The sequence below is a fragment of the Hippopotamus amphibius genome, chromosome 8, assembly GCF_030028045.1.
Source record: "Hippopotamus amphibius kiboko isolate mHipAmp2 chromosome 8, mHipAmp2.hap2, whole genome shotgun sequence".
In the NCBI taxonomy this organism is placed as follows: domain Eukaryota; kingdom Metazoa; phylum Chordata; class Mammalia; order Artiodactyla; family Hippopotamidae; genus Hippopotamus; species Hippopotamus amphibius.
Window position 1 is genome coordinate 39,782,400 of NC_080193.1, and position 20,355 is coordinate 39,802,754.

Here is a 20,355-nt window from a genome sequence, read left to right on the forward strand (position 1 = left end):
CCTGGTGGCATCATTTGCTGAAGTCCTTCTCAACACAAAGCCTCCAGACAAATGTCACCATTTCCGTGAAATTATGTGATTTCCGTAACACATTTCTCAGGAATCTTGGACAGAATTCGTAGTTTGTTCTTTTGGACTTTCGTAGCATTTTATTAACTGCGATGTTTTGACTCTAATATCATTCTGACTTACATTTAATTAGCTGTGTATGTGTCATTCTTCCTTAAATGTTAGGAGCTCCCTTGGGGCAGTGACCATCTATTAAAATTTATATAAATGGGATATCTTCCCATGACCTTCACATAGCATAGACTTAAGTAATAATTGAATGGAATGATTACATATAATATAGTATAATATAATATAATATAATATAATATAATATAATAAAGATATAACATATACTGATAATTTATGTTATTTCATTTAATCACATTGTTTTATAAATCATACATAAACACATATGCATGTATGTATAAAATGTCTTATAAATCAAAGATACACATAATAAATCTTTTTCAGATTTTTATTGAAGTATAATTGTTTTATACTTGTGCCAGTTTCTGCTGTGCAGCAAAGAGAATCAGCAGTATTTATACATTATCCCCATATCCCCTCTCTCCTGAGCCTCCCTCCCACCTTCCCTATCCCACCCCTCTAAGTCATCACCCATCATCGAGTTGATCTCCCTGTGTTATGCAGCAGTTTCCCTCTAGCTATCTATTTTACATTTGGTAGTGTATATATGTCAATGCTACTCTCTCACTTCGTCCCAGCTTCCCTTTCCCACTCACTGTGTCCTCAAGCCTGTTCTCTATATCTGTGTCTTTATTTTTGCCCTGCCACTGGGTTCATCAGTATCATTTTTTTAGATTTCATAAATATGTGTTAGCATGTGGTATTTGTTTTTCTCTTTCTGATTTATGTCACTCTGTATGACAGACTCTAGGTCCATTCACCTCATTACAAATAACTCAATTTCATTCCTTTTTATGGATGAGCAATATTCCATTGTATATATGTGCCACATCTTCATTTTCCATTCATCTGTTGATGGGCATTTAGGTTGCTTCCATGTCCTGGCTATTGTAAATAGTGCTGCAATAAACATTACGGTACATGTTTCTTTTGGGATTATGGTTTTCTCAGGGTATATGCCCTGTAGTGGGGTTGCTGAGTCGTATGGTAGTTCTATTTTTAGTTTTTTCAGTAATCTCCATACTTTTTTCCATAGTGGCTGTATAAAGTTACATCTCCACCAACAATGCAGGAGTATACCCTTTTCTCCACAGCCTCTCCAGAATTTTTTGTTCCTAGATTTTTTGACAATGGCCATTCTGATTGGTGTGAGGTGATACCTCATTGTGGTTTTGATTACCATTTCTCTAATGATTAGTGGTGTTGAGCATCTTTTTTTTTTTTTTTTTTTACTGTTTTTATTACTGTTTTTATTTCACACTTTTGAGAGTCATGACATGTAGTTTCTCTCCCAATGAAGCAAATTTAGCAGGGTGTAAAGTCAGATCTTCTTATAAAAATATGGAACGCTTCACGAATTTGTGTGTCATCCTTGCGCAGGGGCCATGCTAATCTTCTCTGTATCGTTCCAATTTTAGTATATGTGCTGCCGAAGCGAGTACTTGAGCATCTTTTCATGTGCCTGTTGGCCACCTGTATATCTTCTATGGAAAAATGTCTGTTTAGGTCTCTGCCCATTTTTGGATTGGGTTGTTTGTGTTTTTTTTTTTTTTGATATTGAGCTGCATGAGCTACTTGTATATTTTGGAGATTGATTAATCCTTTGTCCCTTGCTTCATTAACAAATATTTTCTCCCATTCTGATTTCAGAAGCTTTTAAGTTTCACTAGGTCCATTTTTTTTTTTTTAATTTTTGTCTTTATTTCCATTACCCTAGAAGCTGGGTCAAAGAGGATCTTGCTGTGAGTGTTTTCCTCTAAGAGTTGTATAGTATCTGGCCTCACATTTAGGTCTTTAATCCATTCTGAGTTTATTTTTCTGTATGGTGTTAGAGAGTGTTCTAATTTCATTCTTTTGCATGTAGCTGTTTAGTTTTCCCAGCACCACTTATTGAAGAGGCTGTCTTTTCTCCATTATATATTCTTGCCTCCTTTGTCAAAGATAAGGTGAACATATGTGTTTATCTCTGGGCTTTCAATCCTGTTCCACTGATCTATATTTCTGTTTCTCTGCCAGTACCATACTGTCACTTTATAGTATAGTCTGAAGTCAGGGAGCCTGATTATTCCAGCTCAGTTTTTCCTTCTCAAGATTGCTTTGGCTGTTTGGGGTCTTTTGCATTTCCATATAAATTGTATAATTTTTTTGTTCTAGTTCTGTGAAAAATGCCATTGGTAATTCAATAGGGATTGCATTGAATCTGTAGATTGCTTTGTGCCATATAGTCATTTTGACAATGCTGATTCTTCCAATCCAAGAACATGGTACATCTCTCCATCTGTTTGTATTGTGTTTGATTTCTTTCATCAGTGTCTTATAGTTTTCTTCATACAGGTATTTTGCGTCCTTACATAGGTTTATTTCTGGGTATTTTATTCTTTTTGTTATGATGGTAAATGGGAGTTTTTCCTTAATTTCTTTCTGATTTTTTGTTGTTAGTGTATAGGAATGCAAGAGATTTCTGTGCATTAATTTTGTATCCTGCTACTTTACCAAATGCTTTGATTAGCTCTAGTCATTTACTGGTAGCATATTTAGGATTTTCTATATATAGTATCATGTCATCTGCAAACAGTGACAGTTTTACTTCTTTTCCAATTTGGATTCCTTTTATTTCTTTTTCTTCTCTGATTACTGTGGCTAAAAATTCCAAAATTATGTTCAATAATGCTGGTGAGAGTGGGCAACCTTGTCTTGTTCCTGATCTTAGAGGAAATGTTTTCAGTGTTTCACCACTGAGAATGATGTTGGCTGTGGGTTTTTCATATATGGCTTTTATTATGTTGAGATAGGTTCCCTCCATGCCCACTTTCTGGAGAGTCTGTCATAAATGGGTCTTGAATTTTTTTGAAAGCTTTTTCTGCATCTATTGAGATTATCATATGGTTTTTTCCTTCAATTTGTTAATATGGTGCATCACATTGATTGATTTGTGTATACTGAAGAATCCCTGCACTCCTGGGATAAACCTCACTTAATCATGGTGTGTGATCCTTTTAATGTGCTGTTGGATTCTGTTTGCTTGTATTTTCTTGAGTATTTTTGCATCTATGTTAATCAGTGATATTGGCCTGTATTCTTTTTTTTTGTGACATCTTTGTCCGGTTTTGGTATCAGGGTGATGATGGCCTCATAGAATGAGTTTGGGAGTGTTCTTTCCTCTATTCTATTTTGGAAGAGTTTGAGAAAGATAGGTGTTAGCTCTTCCCTAAACGTTTAATAGAATTCTCCTGTGAAGCCATCTGGCCTTGGACTTTTGTTTGTTGGAAGATTTTTAGTCACAGTTTCAACTTCTGTGCCTGTGATTGGTCTGTTCATATTTTCAGTTTATTCCTGGTTCAGTCTTGTAAGGTTGTGCTTTTCTAAAAATGTATCCATTTCTTCCAGGTTATCCAATTTATTAGTATACAGTTGCTTGTAGTAGTGTCTCACGATCCTTTGTATTTCTGCGGTTTCAATTGTTACTTCTCCTTTTTCATTTCTTATTTGGTTGATTTGAGTCATCTCCCTTTTTATCCTGATGAGTCTAGCTAATGGTTTATCAATTTTGTTTATGAGAACCAGCTTTTAGTTTTATTGTTCTTTGCTATTGTTTCCTTCATTTGTTTTTCATTTATTTCTGAGCAGATCTTTATGATTTCTTTCCTTCAGCTAACGTTGAGTTTTTTTGTTCTTCTTTCTCTAATTAAATTAGATGTAAGGTTAGGTTGTTTATTTGAGATATTTCATATTTCTTGAGGTAGGATTGTATTGCTGTGAACTTCCCTCTTATAACTGCTTTGGCTGCATCCCATAGGTTTTATGTCATTGTGTTTTCATTGTCATTTGTTTCTAGGTATTTTTTTTAATTTCCTCTTTGATTTCTTCTGTGATCTCTTGGTTATTTAGTAACATTTTGTTTAGCCTCATGTGTTTGTAGTTTTTACAGTTTTTTCTCCTGTAATTGATATCTAGTCTCATAGGTCAGAAAAGATGCTTGATATGATTTCACTTTTCTTAAATTTATTGAGCCTTGATTTGTGACCCAAGATGTGATCTATTCTGGAGAATGTTCCTTGTGCAGTTGAGAAGAAAGTGTATTCTATTGTTTTTGGATGGAATGTCCTATAAATATCAATTAAGTTCATTTGGTCTAATGTGTCATTTAGAGCTTGTGTTTATTTAATTTATGTTTGGATGACCTGTCCATTGGTGTAATTGGGGTTTGAAAGTCCCCTGCAATTATTGTGTTACTATCAATTTCTCCTTTTATGGCTGCTAGCATTCACCTTATGTATTGAGGTGCTCCTATATTTGGTACATATTTACAATTGTTATATCTTCTTCTTGGATTGAGCTCTTTATCATTATATAGTGTCCTTCCTTATCTCTTGTTATAGTCTTTATTTTAAAGTCTACTTTTTCTGATATGTATATTGTTACCCCAGCTTTCTTTTGAATTCCATTTGCATGGAACATCTTTTTCTATCCCCCTCACTTTCAGTCTGTATGTGTCCCTGGGTCTGAAGTGTGTCTCTAGTAGACAGCATATATATGGGTCTTGTTTTTATATCCATTCAGCCAGTCTGTGTCTTTTGGTTGGCACATTTAATCCACTCACATTTAAGGTAATTATCAATATGTATGTTCCTACTACCCTTTTCTTAATTGCTTTTGGTTTATTTTTATAGGTTTTTTTTTTTCTTTCTCTTGTGTTTCCTGCCTAGAGAAGTTCCTTTAGCTTTTGTTGTAAAGCTGGTCTGCTGGTGCTGAAGTCTCTTAATTTTTGCTTGTCTGTAAAGCTTTGGATTTCTCCATCAAATCTGAATGAGATCCTTGCTGGATAGAGTAATCTTGGTTGTAACTTTTTCCCTTTCATCACTTTAAATATATTCTGCCACTTCCTTCTGGCCTACAGAGTTTCTGCTGAGATATCAGCTGTTAACCTTATGGGGATTCCCTTGTATGTTATTTATTGCTTTTCCCTTGCTGCTTTTAATATTTTTTCCTTGTATTTAATTTTTAATAGTTTGATTAATATGTGTCTCAGCATGTTTCTTCTTGGATTTTTCCTATCTGGGACTCTGTGCATCCTGAGTTTGATTGACTGTTTCTTTTCCCATGTTAGGGAAGTTTTTGAATATAATTTCTTCAAGTATTTTCTTAGGCCTTTTCCCTTTCTCTTCTTCTGGGACCCTTATATTTTGAATATTGGTGTGTTTAATGTCCTAGTGGTCTCTGAGACTGTCCTTAATTCTTTTCATTCCTTTTTCTTTATTCTGCTCTGTGTCAGTTATTTCCAGCATTCTACCTTCCAGCTCAATTATCCATTCTTCTGTCTCATTTATTCAACTATTGATTCCTTCTAGAGTATTTTGAATTTCAGTTATTGTTTGGTTCATCACTGTTTGTTTGCTCTTTAGTTCTAGCTCCTTGTTAAACATTTCTTATATTTTCTCCATCTGTGCCTCCATACTGTTTCTGAGATCTTGGATCATCTTTACTATCATTATTCTGAATTCTTTTTCAGGTAGACTGCCTATCTCTTCTTCATTCATTTGGTCTTATGAGTTTTTACCTTGCTCCTTCATCTGCTGCATCTTCTGTCTTCTCATTTTGTTTATTTTACTGTATTTGAGCCTTCTTTCCTCAGACTGCAGGGTCATAATTCCTCTTAATTCTGTTGTCTGTCCCCAGTGGGGAGGTTGGTCCAGTGTAGGTTGTGTAGGCTTCCTCGTGGGGAGGACTGGGGCCTGTTTTCTGATGGGTGGAGCTGGATGTTGTCCTTCTTGTGCAGGGCCACATCCAGGGTGTGTTTTGTGGTGTCTCTGAGCTTAGTATGACTATAGGCAGTCTGTCTGCTAATGGGTGGGTTTGTGTTCCTGTCTTGCTAGTTGTTTGGCATGAGCCATCCAGCACTGGAGCTTGCTGCCTGTTGGGTGGAACTGGATCTTAGTGTTGAGAATGAGACCTCTGGTAGAGCTCTCACTGATTAATATTCCATGGGGTCGGGAGTTCTCTGGTGGTCCAACGTTCTGGACTCAGCTCTCCCACCTCGGAGGCCCAGGTCCAACCCCCTGCAGGGACACTAAGACCCTGCAAGCTGCACATTATGAAAGAAAAGAAGAAGAAGAAAAGAAAGAAAGAAAGAGAACAGATAAAACCCCAAGACAAATGGTAAAAGCAACACAAACAGACAAAATAACAAAGATGTACACACTCGCACTCACAAAAAGAAAAAAAAAGAGAAGAAAAAGAGAAAAAAAAGAGAGAAAACAAAGAAGAGAGCAACAAAACCAATAAACAAACCCACTTATGAAAATATACAGTAAAAACTAAACTAACAAAAAAAATAGAACCAGAAACAAGTCAAAAGCAGAAAGCAAACCAGGAACTCCTCCAATACTCCTAGGTAGGTCTCTGCAGCTGTTATGGGCACTGTGAGGTCAGTTTAGACTCTGATCTGGCCTTACTCCCTCATGTGCTTGCCCCTAAATTCCATAGTTGCCCCCAAAGTCCACAACCTCAATTGTAGGAACACTCGTCTATTCAGGTAATCCACAGTTGCAAGGTCTACCAAGCTGGTTGTGTGTATTTAATCTGCTCCTCCTGCTGCTATATGTAGAGATTTTCCTTTCTCTTCTTTAGTCCCACAGTCTCTGGTGTTCAGTTTTGGTTTTGGTCCCATCTCTGCATGTGGTCTGCTCTCAGGCATCAGTTCCCTGCCCAGGCAAGAGGGGGAGAAAGCAGTGGCTGACTAGGGCTTACTTGCTCATTCAGCCTCACCTGAGGAAGGAGGGATATGGCAGTCCAATTGAAATGTGTGGGGAACGCCTGCAGCAGTAGAGGTTGGCGTGAGCCTGAGCATTCTCCCAGGGAAGTTGGTCCCAGAACGTGGGACCCTTGGCAGTGGCAGGCTGTACCAGCTGCCAGGAGGGTATGGACAGTGACCTGCCTCCCACACAGGACCCTTGGTGGCTGCTGTGGCAGGCTCTGTGTTCTGATATAACAACCATGGCTTGCAGTGGTGCTCGCGTAGGTATTGTCCTGCCATCCTGCAGGAAGCTCCTATGGTGGGCCGCCTCTCAAGCACCCTGAAAGAGAGGTCTCCTGCCTCTCTATCAGGCCCAGGCTTTTCCCCAGACTCCCTCCTGGCTAGCTGTGGTGCACTAGCCCCCCTAGGCTGTCCTCACATGGCCAATCCCAGTCTTCTCCCTGGGGTCTGACCTCTGAAGCCCAAGCCTTGGTGCCCAGCTGACTTCCACCCCCGCATGCGAGCAGACCAGTGTCTCAGGCTAGAAGGTGCTGGTTAGCACTGATCCTCAGCGCAGGGGTCTCTCCACTCTGCCCTTTGCGCACCTGTTGCTGCCCTCTCCTCCAGGGGCTCTGAAGCGCCCCCTGTCCCGGCCAGTGAGGGGGCTTCCTGTTGTGTGGAAGCTTTTCCCCCTTCATAGCTCCCTTCTAGGGGGGCAGGCCCCATCCTGATTCCTTTGTCTCTCTCTCTTTTTTCTTTTCCTCTCTTGCTCTACCCAGTTACATGGGGATTTTCTTGCCTTTTTGGAAGTCTGAAGTCTCCTGCCAGCATTCAGTAGGTGTTCTGTAGGGGCTATTCCACATCCATATTCTTGATGTATTTGTGGGGAGGAAGGTGATCTCCATGTTTTACTCCTCTGCCATCTTCCTGTCTCTCACATAGTAATTCTTAAATCTTGCATCACCCTATGGGTGGAGGCTATGACAGGTGACAGTCAATGATCAGCCATGGGAATAGTTTCTCCAAAGTTCTATGCAGAATTTCTGAAGGAATGCATGGGTGGGAGCATTGAGTCAAGAAGAACTAAGCCAGGACCATGACCACTGGGAAAACTGCTCTCTGTATGGCAGGAAAATCCAAGCCCCATGTTTGAAGTAGACAAAGGTGGTGTGAGGTCAAAGTTATACTGCCAGTAACTGGAACTAAGTTAGGATGGACTCAGAGTGAACCCAGACTGAGTTCAAGTAAAGAATGTGTGGGAGTAAAGAAGGTTACTTCCTGAGAAACTGCTAAAATATCTGCTCTGCTTACCTTTATGGGTCAGAACATAAAAACAATTAGTTGGGCCAAAATAGAATTGACGTTTCTCTTTATTTTCATCATCCACTGATGTCTCTTTCTTTATGTTTCCAACCAAACTGCAATTGAAAGCAGGACTGTCATTGACCATTGTGTTTACTTCCTCATAATCCCTACAGAGTTTTTGTACGTGGTTGATATTTGATTTGTATTTTATCAGTGATTGTCTCAATAATGCTATACAGCCAGCTGCCAAAGCTCAGTAGCATACAACGTTCAGGACTTATGCTCATAGGTCCGAGCATCAGATAGGACAAATGTGCTCTGTGTGCCACTTGGAGAGGCTCTGACCATCTGGAATGTGTTTTCCTGTTGTGTCAGAGACGCCCCCCACCCCCAACCCAGGAGCAGTGGAAAACACATGCCTCTTAAGGTTTAGACTCTGAGCTGACATACTGTCATTTCTGTCCATGTTCCAGAGAGCAAAGCAAGTAGCAAACCAAGACATCAGTGGGGTAGGAATATTTACTACTCCCACGAGCCCACTATACCACATGCAGTGAATCCAGTTTCTCCAGTGGCCAAAATTAGGAGAAAGGGTGCCGATTATCTTCCTGACTACATCACTAGAGTCATGAACGAAGGCAAATCAGTCACCCTTTTCCATCCTCAGTTTCTTCATTTGATACATTCCAGCTCATACTCTGCAGGAAAATAAATGCATAGATGGGGCATCTAAGAGGAAAATTCAGCAATAACTCCCCTGATCTCAAATTATATGTATGTGTTTCTTCTTTATTCTCTATCTTTCCTTTTCTTTCTTCTTGCTCATTGATTTCAATCAGTCAAAACAGTTTGCACCTTTTATACTAATTGTCAGACATGAGGAGGGGACCCCAAGCCTCATTGGTACAAGGCACTGATAGATTCAAAACAAAACAAAGTCCTGGGAGGCTAATGGTACTTATAGGGGATTAAGGCACCAAAGAGAAATTGGTAAAGCTACCAGAAAGCAACATTTACACCAGAGTGTGCACGAATTGGTTGTTTAGAACTGAGACCATTGATAATAATGCTCTTCATAAGATCACAACTTTGATTTAGCTTAGAAATAAAAATAATCCATGACAGCATTGAACTTCACTATGTGACCAAGATTCTAAATTATGGAGAAGATGCCTGGGCAATGCCAGGAGGGAGAAGTGGAGAGATTTCTCCCCACTTCTTGTACCCAAAGCCAACATTAACAAACATTCAAAGAGACAATGCTTTACCCTTGTGTTACCTGGACTCACACACTGGAATGATCCACCTACGTTTAGCCCAGTGCTGAAAGTGCTTTCTGTTCTAAATAAATGCATCAGACCTCTAGGCCACTTGAATGTGTTTCATCTGAGTTAGTGGTTAGAAAGAAAGCAATTCATTAGAACTAGTGTCCAATGATTTATACCTGTTTGGAAATAGTTAAAATGGATTCATACCATTTAGAATTATTCTTTAAAAAGAAGACAATACTTAACAGACATCTCTAACTGGAATTCTGACTTAAAAGCTAATAAAGGGACTTGAAACACTTTAGACAGAATGAAGAGTAGTATTTTGGGGTTGGTATAGTACTTCAGGCTGTCTGCCCCCTGACTCAGCACCCCTAAGATACTTCTGCTTTTCATAGTATCTGTTTTATCTTTTTCTCATTACTTACAGGTTCTTGGAAGCTCCAGATTGTCATTCTTTTCCTTACTTGCCTCAGTGACTTCCATAAGGACATTAGCAGTGAAAGCAGTTCAGAGAAAGTTGTTGCTATTTGTATACATGAATAATTTGTAAATTATATGTTTGCACATCAGGAGTAGTATATGAAATCAAATCTTGGCTAGGCAAAATTCCAACCTACTATCATCCTCAGACAAATGTTACTATTCTACTTTAAAGTGATAATCGTGAAAATGGCTTTCAATACTTATTTCTTTCATTTTTTAAAAATAAACACATATTAACTGCCTGTTGTATGCCAAAGAGAAACAGATCAGCAGTTTCCAAAGAGAACCTAGGCCTAACCCCATTCAGCCTAAAGGTGTATAACACCTCCATCTCTGCCTACCTCTGTTTTTTTGGATATATTTTCATCTTTTGGATAATTTGTATCTACTTAAATATTGCCTATTATAAAAAATAACTTCAACATCTAAAGACAACTTCAGATTTCACTAAACTAAACTTTGCAAAGAAAAAAAATTGACAGGGACAAGACTCAAAAATAATTTTCTCTTAACTACGTAAACCAGAAATTGGAGGTTGCATCCTAGGTTTGTATGGGTTAAATATGACACACGGAAGGATTTCACTGGCCCATGAAGTTTTGACCTTCATAATATTTTTCGGTCCAAATCTTTGAACTTGAAGTATCATGACTTCTCTTTAAAAAATTCAAATGATATGGTAACCCTGGTGCTCATCCTTGTCATGACAGAAATCAGTGGTGGGGTGGGGGGGGGTAGGTCAGACAGGGCCACCCGCTCCTCTGAGACAGCACTCTCCCCCCCACCTTCATGTTTACTTCTCTTCATAGTCTACCAGAAACTGAGGATGAAGGTCGGGCAAGTCATGGCCCCCATGCTATTGTTTATACTTTCGTAGTTTTAAAAGGAAATTAATTTTCCTATCTATATATTCAATTTTGTTGGTCTAAAATCTAGCCCAGTTTACTCAGTTGTGATCCCTGCCTGATTTGGTTAGCATTTGAGCTTGTAACCCTGAGTCTAAACATTGTAATTAATCAATATTCTATTATAGAAATAATTTTCATGAAAGTATTGTTTATATGAGCATATGTACATAGATATCTCCCTATGTCTCTGTGTGTGTGTGTGTGTGTGTGTGTGTGTGTGTATATATATATGTATATATATGGAGAGGGAGAGAGAGAGAGAGAAGGAATGAAGGAGGGAAGGAAGGAAGGAAAGAACAGAAGGGAAGAGAGGAAGGAAGAACAGAAGAGAAGAGAGGAAGGAAGGAAGGCAGGGATGGTGGAATATATATACATATATACATTGTACACATGTGTACAATGTATGTATATTCTTCAAGACATTTTCATCTCAGTTTCTGTGACATCCTGTGTACTGTTTCAGGCTTGCTTCACTCTGACTTGCGAAGCATCTTGTCTTTCAGATGGGACCCCACTGACCTGGTGGATTGGGCGGTCCAATGAAAGGCACCCCTACTGGGGAGGCGCCCCTCCCGGAGTTCAGCAGTGTGATTGCGGCCTGGACGAGAGCTGCCTGGACATTCGACACTTTTGCAATTGTGACGCTGACAAGGATGAATGGTAATGGGAGTCCTGACCTCTCTGCACTTGTAGAGGAAGCCCACTAAGGGATGCATAAAATATCCCCTAAAATAAAAGGACACAGAATTTCAATACAAACTAGGGCTCCTTAATGATGGTGATACTTTTTAACTTTGGAAATTGTTAGTCCTAGTACTTTCAGGGCTAATGCTGAAGTTTGTAACATAAAACATGTTGCCACACCATCACCCCCTTATATTCTGAACATTCCGTTTTCAACGGGAGAATGAAATGCAATATTTAGCTGTGCGATTTAGTCAGCATTTCTGTAATGTGTAGAATACAGGCTTTGGGAGAAAGTGTGGGAGATAGGGATGTGTAATTACACTGGCTGTTTCTTTATTCTCCCTTTCTCCCATTGATGATCCAGTCACCAGCCTGCCCTATATTATTGCCACTAAAAATAGAGAAAATAAAATTTATATTTATTGAGCATCTATTTAATCCTCATAACAACCTATTAATGCTTTTTGGTAATTTTTGTATTTTTTATTTAAGTATGGTTGGTTTACAATGTGTTAGTTTAAAGTATACAGCACAGTGATGTATATTTATATGTGTGTATGTGTATATATATATTTATAAATATAATTATAAATATATATATTTTTTCAGTTTCTTTCCCCTTATACATTATTACATATATTGAGTATATATCTTGTAACAATCTATAAGCATATATCTTATAATAATCATATTTTCCCTGTGCTGTACAGTAGGTCCTTTTTATGATTTGTAAATATTTTATATGGGAGTATAATCAATTTACAAAATTATGTTAGTTTCAGATGTACAGCACAGTGATTCAGTTATACACATACATATATCTATTCTTTTTCAGATTCTTTTTTCATGTAGTTTATTACAGAATATTGAGTAGAGTTCCCTGTGCTATACAGTAGGTCCTAGTTGATCATCTGTTTTATATATAATAATGTGTATCTGTTGATCCTAATTTATCCCTCCCTTCCTCTTTCCCCTTTGATAACCATAAATTTGACAGAGAAAACAAACCTATTAATTCTTTATAATTTTCTCACTTTTGCATCTTAAGATAGAGGAATGTAGATTACAAAGAGGTTAAATACTCAAGTCACACAAGTCTATTATTAGGAGGTAGATCCAGAATTTGAAGTCAGGTGTAGTTGAGGCCAAGAGTCTCTCTTCCTCCCTCACACTAAGTTACTTTTGTAGATAAAGTTTAGTTTTCAGTTCTCATGGCCATGACATGTACTTTTCCTTTACCCTCCCAGTCAGCTGCTTGTTTTTTCACTGTACTGACTACGAAAATGCGCACAAAACATTTCTAAACCCACTTTGGTTTTGACTGAACTTGAGACATTCTTTGGTTTTAGCTTTGTAATTGTGCTTGCTTCATCAAATGCTGCTCAAGTATAGTTAAGAATTCCTGTGTCAAGCTGCTCTCAACCTAGTGGAAATGGCTTTCAAGTACTTTCCCTTCACTGTTTAAATTGATAACAGCAGGGACTGTTTCAAATGACATTTTACGTCTACTTGAAACTTCAGTTCACCGAGGAAAGACCAAGAACATGCCTCCATTTGGGTTCCACTAGATGGACCATGGCTTCAGAATGTTGTAGGACTGCTTGGGCCCCATGTCATGTGACCTGGGTCAGATCTCAGAGAGACAGCAGTGAGCAGTCTTGAAGCAGGATCTTAGTTCCCTGCCCAGGAATTGAACCTGAGTAGCCTGGATGAAAACTAGGAATCCTAGCCACCAGTCCACCAGGGGGTAGAGACTAAGAGCAAACTTGCCTTGGCTCTTGCCCCTGTTTGAAAGCAAGAATGTTTCAAGGAGGCAAAAACTGCAGAAACAGGTACAAAATTTATCGTTAGAGACACAGCACAACATGTGGGAGAGCACACAGAGAAATGGTGTGTTTATTTAAGACAAAAACAAGGCAGAAATACACACCCAGAGAAGAATGTGGGTGTCCTGAACAAGAAGCCTTCCAGAGAGGTGAATTAGATCACTTACATGGGGCAGGTCTTCTGGTCTTTGTTCTCCTCTGGCCAATTATCTCCCTTCTTTTCCCACATCTGACCTGTCTTCAGGGCCCTCCTCCCCAACAAGCATGCACATCTTTTAGCCAAGATGGATTCCTGGGCGGAGGCTTACGGGAGGTTGACAACACCTACTATGGGATGGCGCCCCCTCCCTTTTTGACCCCAGAGGAGCCTTCCCGAGTTAGGGAGGTTTCCTTGACCTCCAGAGTGATAGCTGTGGTCCTCCTACCTCTTTACTCCAGCAGAGCTCGGCTCCTGCCATTTACTCTGTCCTTGGAGTGTGTAGAGAAGGCAAAGCTCCCATTTACTCTTCTTGACAAATTCCAGCTGCTCAGCCCAGGGGCCCATCTACCTTCTACCTCAGGTCCCTTCTCCTAACATCACAATCTGCACATGGGTTAAACCAGAGGAAGTTGACCAGACGTCTCCATTTTTGGGCCCCTACTCTACCCTGCAGAGCCTTCTATCACATCTTGGAGACCTACAAACCAAAAATAGCTCTTGTTCTGTTTGGAGACTATGCCTCTTTTAACATTATGTCCCTGAAGGCCTACTCTTTGCAGAGTAGAAGTTGATGGTAGTTAGCTGAATAGATGAACTTAGAAGACCTTTGAGGAGGAGGAGTGATCCCAAAACGGCATCTATGAGCTTGAGAGACATGTGTGGAAAGGTTAAATAGTTGTGTGGCCAGGAAAACATAGTCAAAATCCTCTGTAACTATCAGCTTAGATTCACTTATTTTATTTTGATTCTTTAATTTCCCTTCACTATGCTGACATTGGAAATGTATAGATTTATAGACTTACATGGAGACACCTTCATTTTATCCTGTATAATCAGAGAATTTGATATGGAAGGTAGAATATAGAGTTGTTGAGAAGGGGAAGTGTTTCTCCTAAGTGCCTTCAATTCTCACTCGCTTTCTGGCTGAATTCTTGATCTCTGCTCACTGTTTCCTTTCCTTTGGAGAAGCCCTTTCCATACTGAATGCTGCCTCAGTGCTTTCCCTTCCTAGGGAACAAATGACCAGGGCTGGATTTAACTTCCTGAACACTGAGGGACAGTGCTAGAGAATCACATCATAACACTTAAAAGTGGAAAATTAGACCATCGGATTGAAGCGTCTCTACCCTCTTTTCTCCAGGACTTTCCACCCATCATCTCTTCTACTCTGATTCCAGCCCCTCCCACCTCTGACCTTCTCACTCGTGCACCAACCTTTGAACCCCTCCTGTTGACTCCATCATCGAGGTTGTGCTCAGAGGAACTTTTCCTTAACCCTGGTGCCATCATACCTCTACCAACATAGGTTATTGCATATGTCATAACCCTTTCCTCTTCCTTTAGAGCCAGGGAAAAGCCTCATCATGTGCCACTTTCTGTGGTCAGCAACCTTGATTAGCACATCAACATTTAATTTTAAATGTAGATTTTGTTCAGTAGTCAACCTACGGAGGATCAAGAGAAGTTATCTGAACTTCTCTTTGTAAAGATGCCCACTTTACCCATGGATGTCCTAAAGTTATGTTGAATATCTCATGTATGTATTATACAGGATATAGTATATAAAATACTAAGAACATTTCAGTATATGATAGGTAACACTAAGTGACAATATTCTCCAGAAGTTGCAATATAGTAAACTGCTATGTACTAAATGCTATACCAGCCCCAAATCAGTTTTGTGATTCACTTTACCAATGCAGGTGAGATCGGGAATTTGCTTCTGTCATTTTCATGAGGGAGCAGATTCTGATTTAACTCTCTTCGATTCCATTGTCTTAGGACAAGGCATGACCTGCCATAAACGATTCTGGAAAGTAATTTGTTATAGGGGCAACTGCATGCGCTATTCCATCTGACAGTTACTCGTACATCACATGTCTAGTGAGTGCCTGCGCTGTGTAGTCAGGCAGCCTGCCATGCAGAGAAAGCCAAGGGCATTACAATCCCTGCCCTTGAGGAACTCGCAGGACAGTGGAAAAGAAAAGATTTTTATTTAGCAGTAAACATCATGGTGTAATGAATTTGGTTATAAACAGTAGCACAGATGTGTCAGACCTGGGGTGCATGTGGGCTGGGAGAATTCGATTTCAAGGAAAAGTGTAGTTAAGCTTCGAAGTACCAGAAGAAGTCAGCTCAAGTTAGCATAATTCAGGTAGGTGCCACCATGTATTCAGACACAGAGACATGAAATAATATAAAAATCAGAACTTCCCCAAGATACAAATATTTTGGTGTGGTTTTTGCACAGTTTTCATGGGCAGAACTTACAGGAGATGTAGGCAGGGAAGAAGGTCAAATCCAGATCATGAAGCTTCTTGTATGTGAAATAGAAATGAGATAGCTTTGTCTGTAACAAGGATTGTGGATGTAGAACATACATTCAGAGTGAAACACGGCAGAGCCTTGTGGAAATGCATTCATTATTTAATGTTCAGTTCTGCTATTTTCTACAGAAAGGAAAAGCACAGAAGCTGGCCCTTGTGAAATGACTGTGTTCTTTGACATTCTTTCAGCCTGATTCTTAGGTAACATGTGGTCAAGCTGGCTTTCCCTACATTTCAAATTTATGTTTCAGACAAGCATGCCCCTTTTGGCCTCTGGGTGCTTCTGAGAAAGCTCAAACATATTTATCTCCTAAACCTTCCTTAAGTTTCTGCTCTTAGTAAAGTTAGTCAGAATACTGATTTGGGCTGGTATATCTGTTTACTAGATAGCAGTTTGATATATTACAAACTCCTAGATGATATTGTCTCTTAAAAATTTTAAGGATCAAAGAAAGACAAGTATGATATGATATTGCTTATATGTGACACCTAAAAAAGTGATGCACATGAACTTATTTATAGATCGGAAACAGAATTGCAGGCATAGAAAACGAATTCATGGTCACCAAAGGGGAAAGGTGGTGGGGAGAGATAAATTAGGAGTCTGGGATTAACATATACACACTACTACACATAAAATAGATTATCAACAAGGACTTACTGTATAACACAGGGAACTCCACTCAATACTCTGTAATAACCTGTAATGGAAAAGAATCTAAAAAAGAACCCATATATATATATGTGTGTGTATATATATGTAGGTGTATATATATATGTATAAATTCATATATATATGAATCACTGTGCTGCACAACTAAAACTAACGCAACATTGTAAATCAACTATATTTAAATAATTTTCTAAAAGTTGTGTCATTAAAAAAAAGTAAAATAAAATAAAAAATGAAAAAAAATGGAATAAAAGTTAAGTATTGTATGCTGAAGTGTCCTTAGTATTGTATATACTATATCTCATATCATTATCCCAACCACCCTTGAGGTTGATTTTATTAACTCCTTTCCCCAGAAAAGGAAACTGAGGTTCTGAGATGCTAAGTGACTTGGATAAGGTCACATGACTAAGGGGTTAGCATTGGAATTCCAGCTGAATCCAAGGATGTGCCGCTGACTGCATCCAACGAGCTGCTAAGTTGGCATTTTGAGTTATGGCAGCCGGTGAGGATGCCGAAGAGACCCCTCCCAGGGCATCTTAAATCATATCACTACACCATGTATGTTGCTTTCTGCTAAGTTGGGTTGCTCTGAGAGCCTCAGCTATCCTCCAAGACTCTGGTAATTGGTAATGTTTTGTTCTGTTTTAATCAGCCTCTGTAACTGAATTACTTACTGTCCTATACTTCAGTGAGGCCCAAGTAAATGAGGAGAATAAGTATGTTGTGGGTATGAGTGAAAGTAAGGCAGCTCAGAAGATGGAGGTGGGTGGAGGGAGGAAAAAGAAGTAACTCAAGGAACACCCAAAGCACAATTCCTTCTTAGAATAAAGGGAAGCCACAGGGGGACATCTGGATTAAGTGTACTATGGAGCTGACTTCTCCTGGGGTTTCCATCCCAGCCAAAGAAGTAAACAGCATGAGAAAGAAAAGAAACAAAGGAGAAAACTTGTCATAAATAACAGTCTCACAGTTGATGACTGTTGGCAAAGGAACTTCTCTTCAATATAATGATTCAGCCTAGAGATGCCCTCCCAATCAGGTGTTTTCTGATTTAACTACGTCAGATGGATGGGCTGCTAGAGCAGGAAAGAAAAACTGGCAACAGCTCCAGCCCGGAGATCGCACAGGAGAGCGTTGGGCTTGTGGGGGGTGGAAAAACAGTCATCGGGTAGAAGGGTACAAGTTCGGACACAAACGATGGTTGTAGAGGGATAAAAAAGGATGGTTGTGTGGTGAGATGGAGGAGGCAAGGAGGTGGTCTAAAGTGTGCCTCTTTATAACGGCCCACGGCCCGGACGAAAAGTTTTCTCATCCAAACAACCAGGTAGAGCTAAGGTGAAGCTCTCTTTTCTAACAACAGGACCTTCTTTTATTTATTCATAAGCAGGTGCAGACATTTTTAGTAACTCTGTTCTTTGCCTCTTGCCTTTACATCACCCTTGTATAAGGTGACAGGGCACAGAATAGAAAGAGAAAATGGTATAAAGTTTAAATTCGGGTCATCTGATCATCCAAAAAAGGAAACCTATTGTTCTTTTCTTTTTTTTTTTTTGCAGGATATTTAGGGAAGTTGTTTTTTTGTTTTTGTTGTTGTTGTTGCTGTTGTTGTTGTTTTTCTCAGCGTGTGGAATCCTAGAGCTTTCAACCACTCTTTAGCCCTCGATTCTATTTCTCTGCCACAGAGAAATTATTTAATAAATGGTGCAGAAGCCGTAAATGAATGATGGATGAACAACTCCTGTTAAACACATTTTTACCTCTCTGTCTTTTGGCATATTTGGCCATGGTCATTCTAGGATTAACTGATATTTACTGCACTGTTGGCTATTACCCACCTTTTACTATCTTACCAGAAATATTTACTCACAATTTAACATAAACTTTTTGCAGCAGATTGATTTTTCTCCTGGCTATCAAAGAATAGTTAGAAGTAATCACGCTGCTCCCAAAGTTATCTTTTTATACATTTGCCTTGAACTGTTTTCTTTGTAAAGATGTGTCTAATCCAGCCACAGAACCTTGACCTTCATAAGGGCCCTTCACTCCTTTCCCTGGAGACTTAATGAGACAATTGCCTTTAGGAAGATGATGCTGGTTACATCCAATGGTTTAAGGTTTTGCTGTTTCCTCACTTAGGCTATTCTTTGATCTCTCAGGCCTCCTTTGATTTCCTCAAAATCTCCACCTCTGTGATTCCCATACTCAGTTCAGTAAGGGTGCTTCAAACTTGGTAGTGTCCTAAGATGCGGCAGGAATTCTGAATCCTGAAAGAAAAGAAAGGCTCCATCTCTTATTTAAAAAAATAATATATAATGATAATGTTATACAATCTCAACTGGGGGAAATTTTTTATTCATGGATCTGTTTATTAGCTATCCTATGTAGAGATAAGGAAGGGTTTATCTGGGTTTTTAATTCACTCAGTCTCTGAATTCCACATGCATCTAGCAATATAATCAGAGCCAGAGCCTTGTGTTGGAAAGAGTATGTTTGGCACTTAGTAGGTTCTTCATACATTAACTTCTGAGTAAGTGAATCAATGAATGAATGAATGAGTGATTATTTTTCCTTCCTCCCCTTACTCTCTTCCTGGACAAATATGCTCTCCCCTTGCTAAATATGTTCTGCTGTTTTATTTCTTAAATTGTCATTTAAGGTCTATACCCTGGGGCAACTTGATACCGACTTGTTTACAGTAACAATCCCATGACTGGATTTCAGATTGTTTTTAGATGGAGTGTTTTGTGGTACATCTGATAGGACATGACAGGAGGCCTCACCCACTCAAGAAAATAAGGAACAATGCAAAAATGGGAAAGCACAACTTCTAACCAGGGGTTGATCATTTAAAACTAACACGTCATGCCATTATCTTATAGAATTCTAGATGGAGTACAATAGTTAATACTTTGCCAAGGGTAGCATTAAGAATGTTTTTATTTTTTTTTGTTCAGTGATGCCACCATTCTAGGATCTATTTGGAAAATATTGAATAAGCAATTTAAGACCTGTTGATTCTAGAAGGCAAAAATAGCTATGAAATACTCTTTTTTTATGATTATAGGAAACACAAGTATAGACTGAGCCTTCTGTTGCTTCAGTTACCTGTCAAGCTGTACAACTTTAGTATCTCTACGTGGTCTTCAGTGTCACATTACTTGATTAATTGCAAAATTGTATTAGCAATAGATAGAACTCAAAGTCAATATCAAGGTTAAAAGTTTACATTTCTTTAGTATACTGTATACAATACTTTGATTTGGGCAATTATAGTATACCACAATATTATAATTCTTAAGAATTCAGTGAGACTTCAGCTTCTATTTTAACGTGCCTGCTTGTCACTAAGGATATGGCATTCCTCACCTAATAGTAGGTCTCACTCAGAACCAGATGAGATGAGCTGCTTATCTTTTTGTCTGCTCTTTAAGTTCCCAGGGTTGTCAGTTCTGATTCACCCAACTGAGGTATCTACATTAAAAAATGCATAGGGTGAATCATTTCTCCAGATTTTTAACATGTAGGAGTTTTTCTATTACAAAATAAATTTATTATATCCTTATTATAAAAATTCAAATATTGCAGAAATATTAAATAAAGAGGAAGCTCTTCCCTCACCATCACTTAGGATCCTCTCACTTCTACCTAATATGTAAAATTGTATACCTAGAGATAATAGTGGGGCCCATAGGCCACATCTACATATATGTATGTTCCCATGCATACACCATATTTACTAATA

The 20,355-nt window shown here is 38.9% G+C and overlaps 1 protein-coding gene and 1 non-coding gene across 3 annotated transcripts in view; one reads left to right on the top strand and one right to left on the bottom strand.

Annotated features, from left to right (window-relative positions):
* The window catches only part of CNTNAP5 (contactin associated protein family member 5), an 893,955-nt gene that overhangs the window by 701,511 nt on the left and 172,089 nt on the right, over positions 1-20,355 (top strand). For both annotated transcript variants that reach the window (XM_057745525.1, XM_057745526.1), the window contains exon 14: positions 11,402-11,558. In XM_057745525.1, the coding sequence (XP_057601508.1) occupies positions 11,402-11,558 (157 nt within the window). The remainder of the gene's footprint in view (positions 1-11,401; positions 11,559-20,355) is intronic.
* Positions 1,534-1,640, bottom strand: LOC130859775 (U6 spliceosomal RNA). The gene has a single exon (XR_009055317.1). It is a non-coding gene; the product is annotated as a U6 spliceosomal RNA (small nuclear RNA).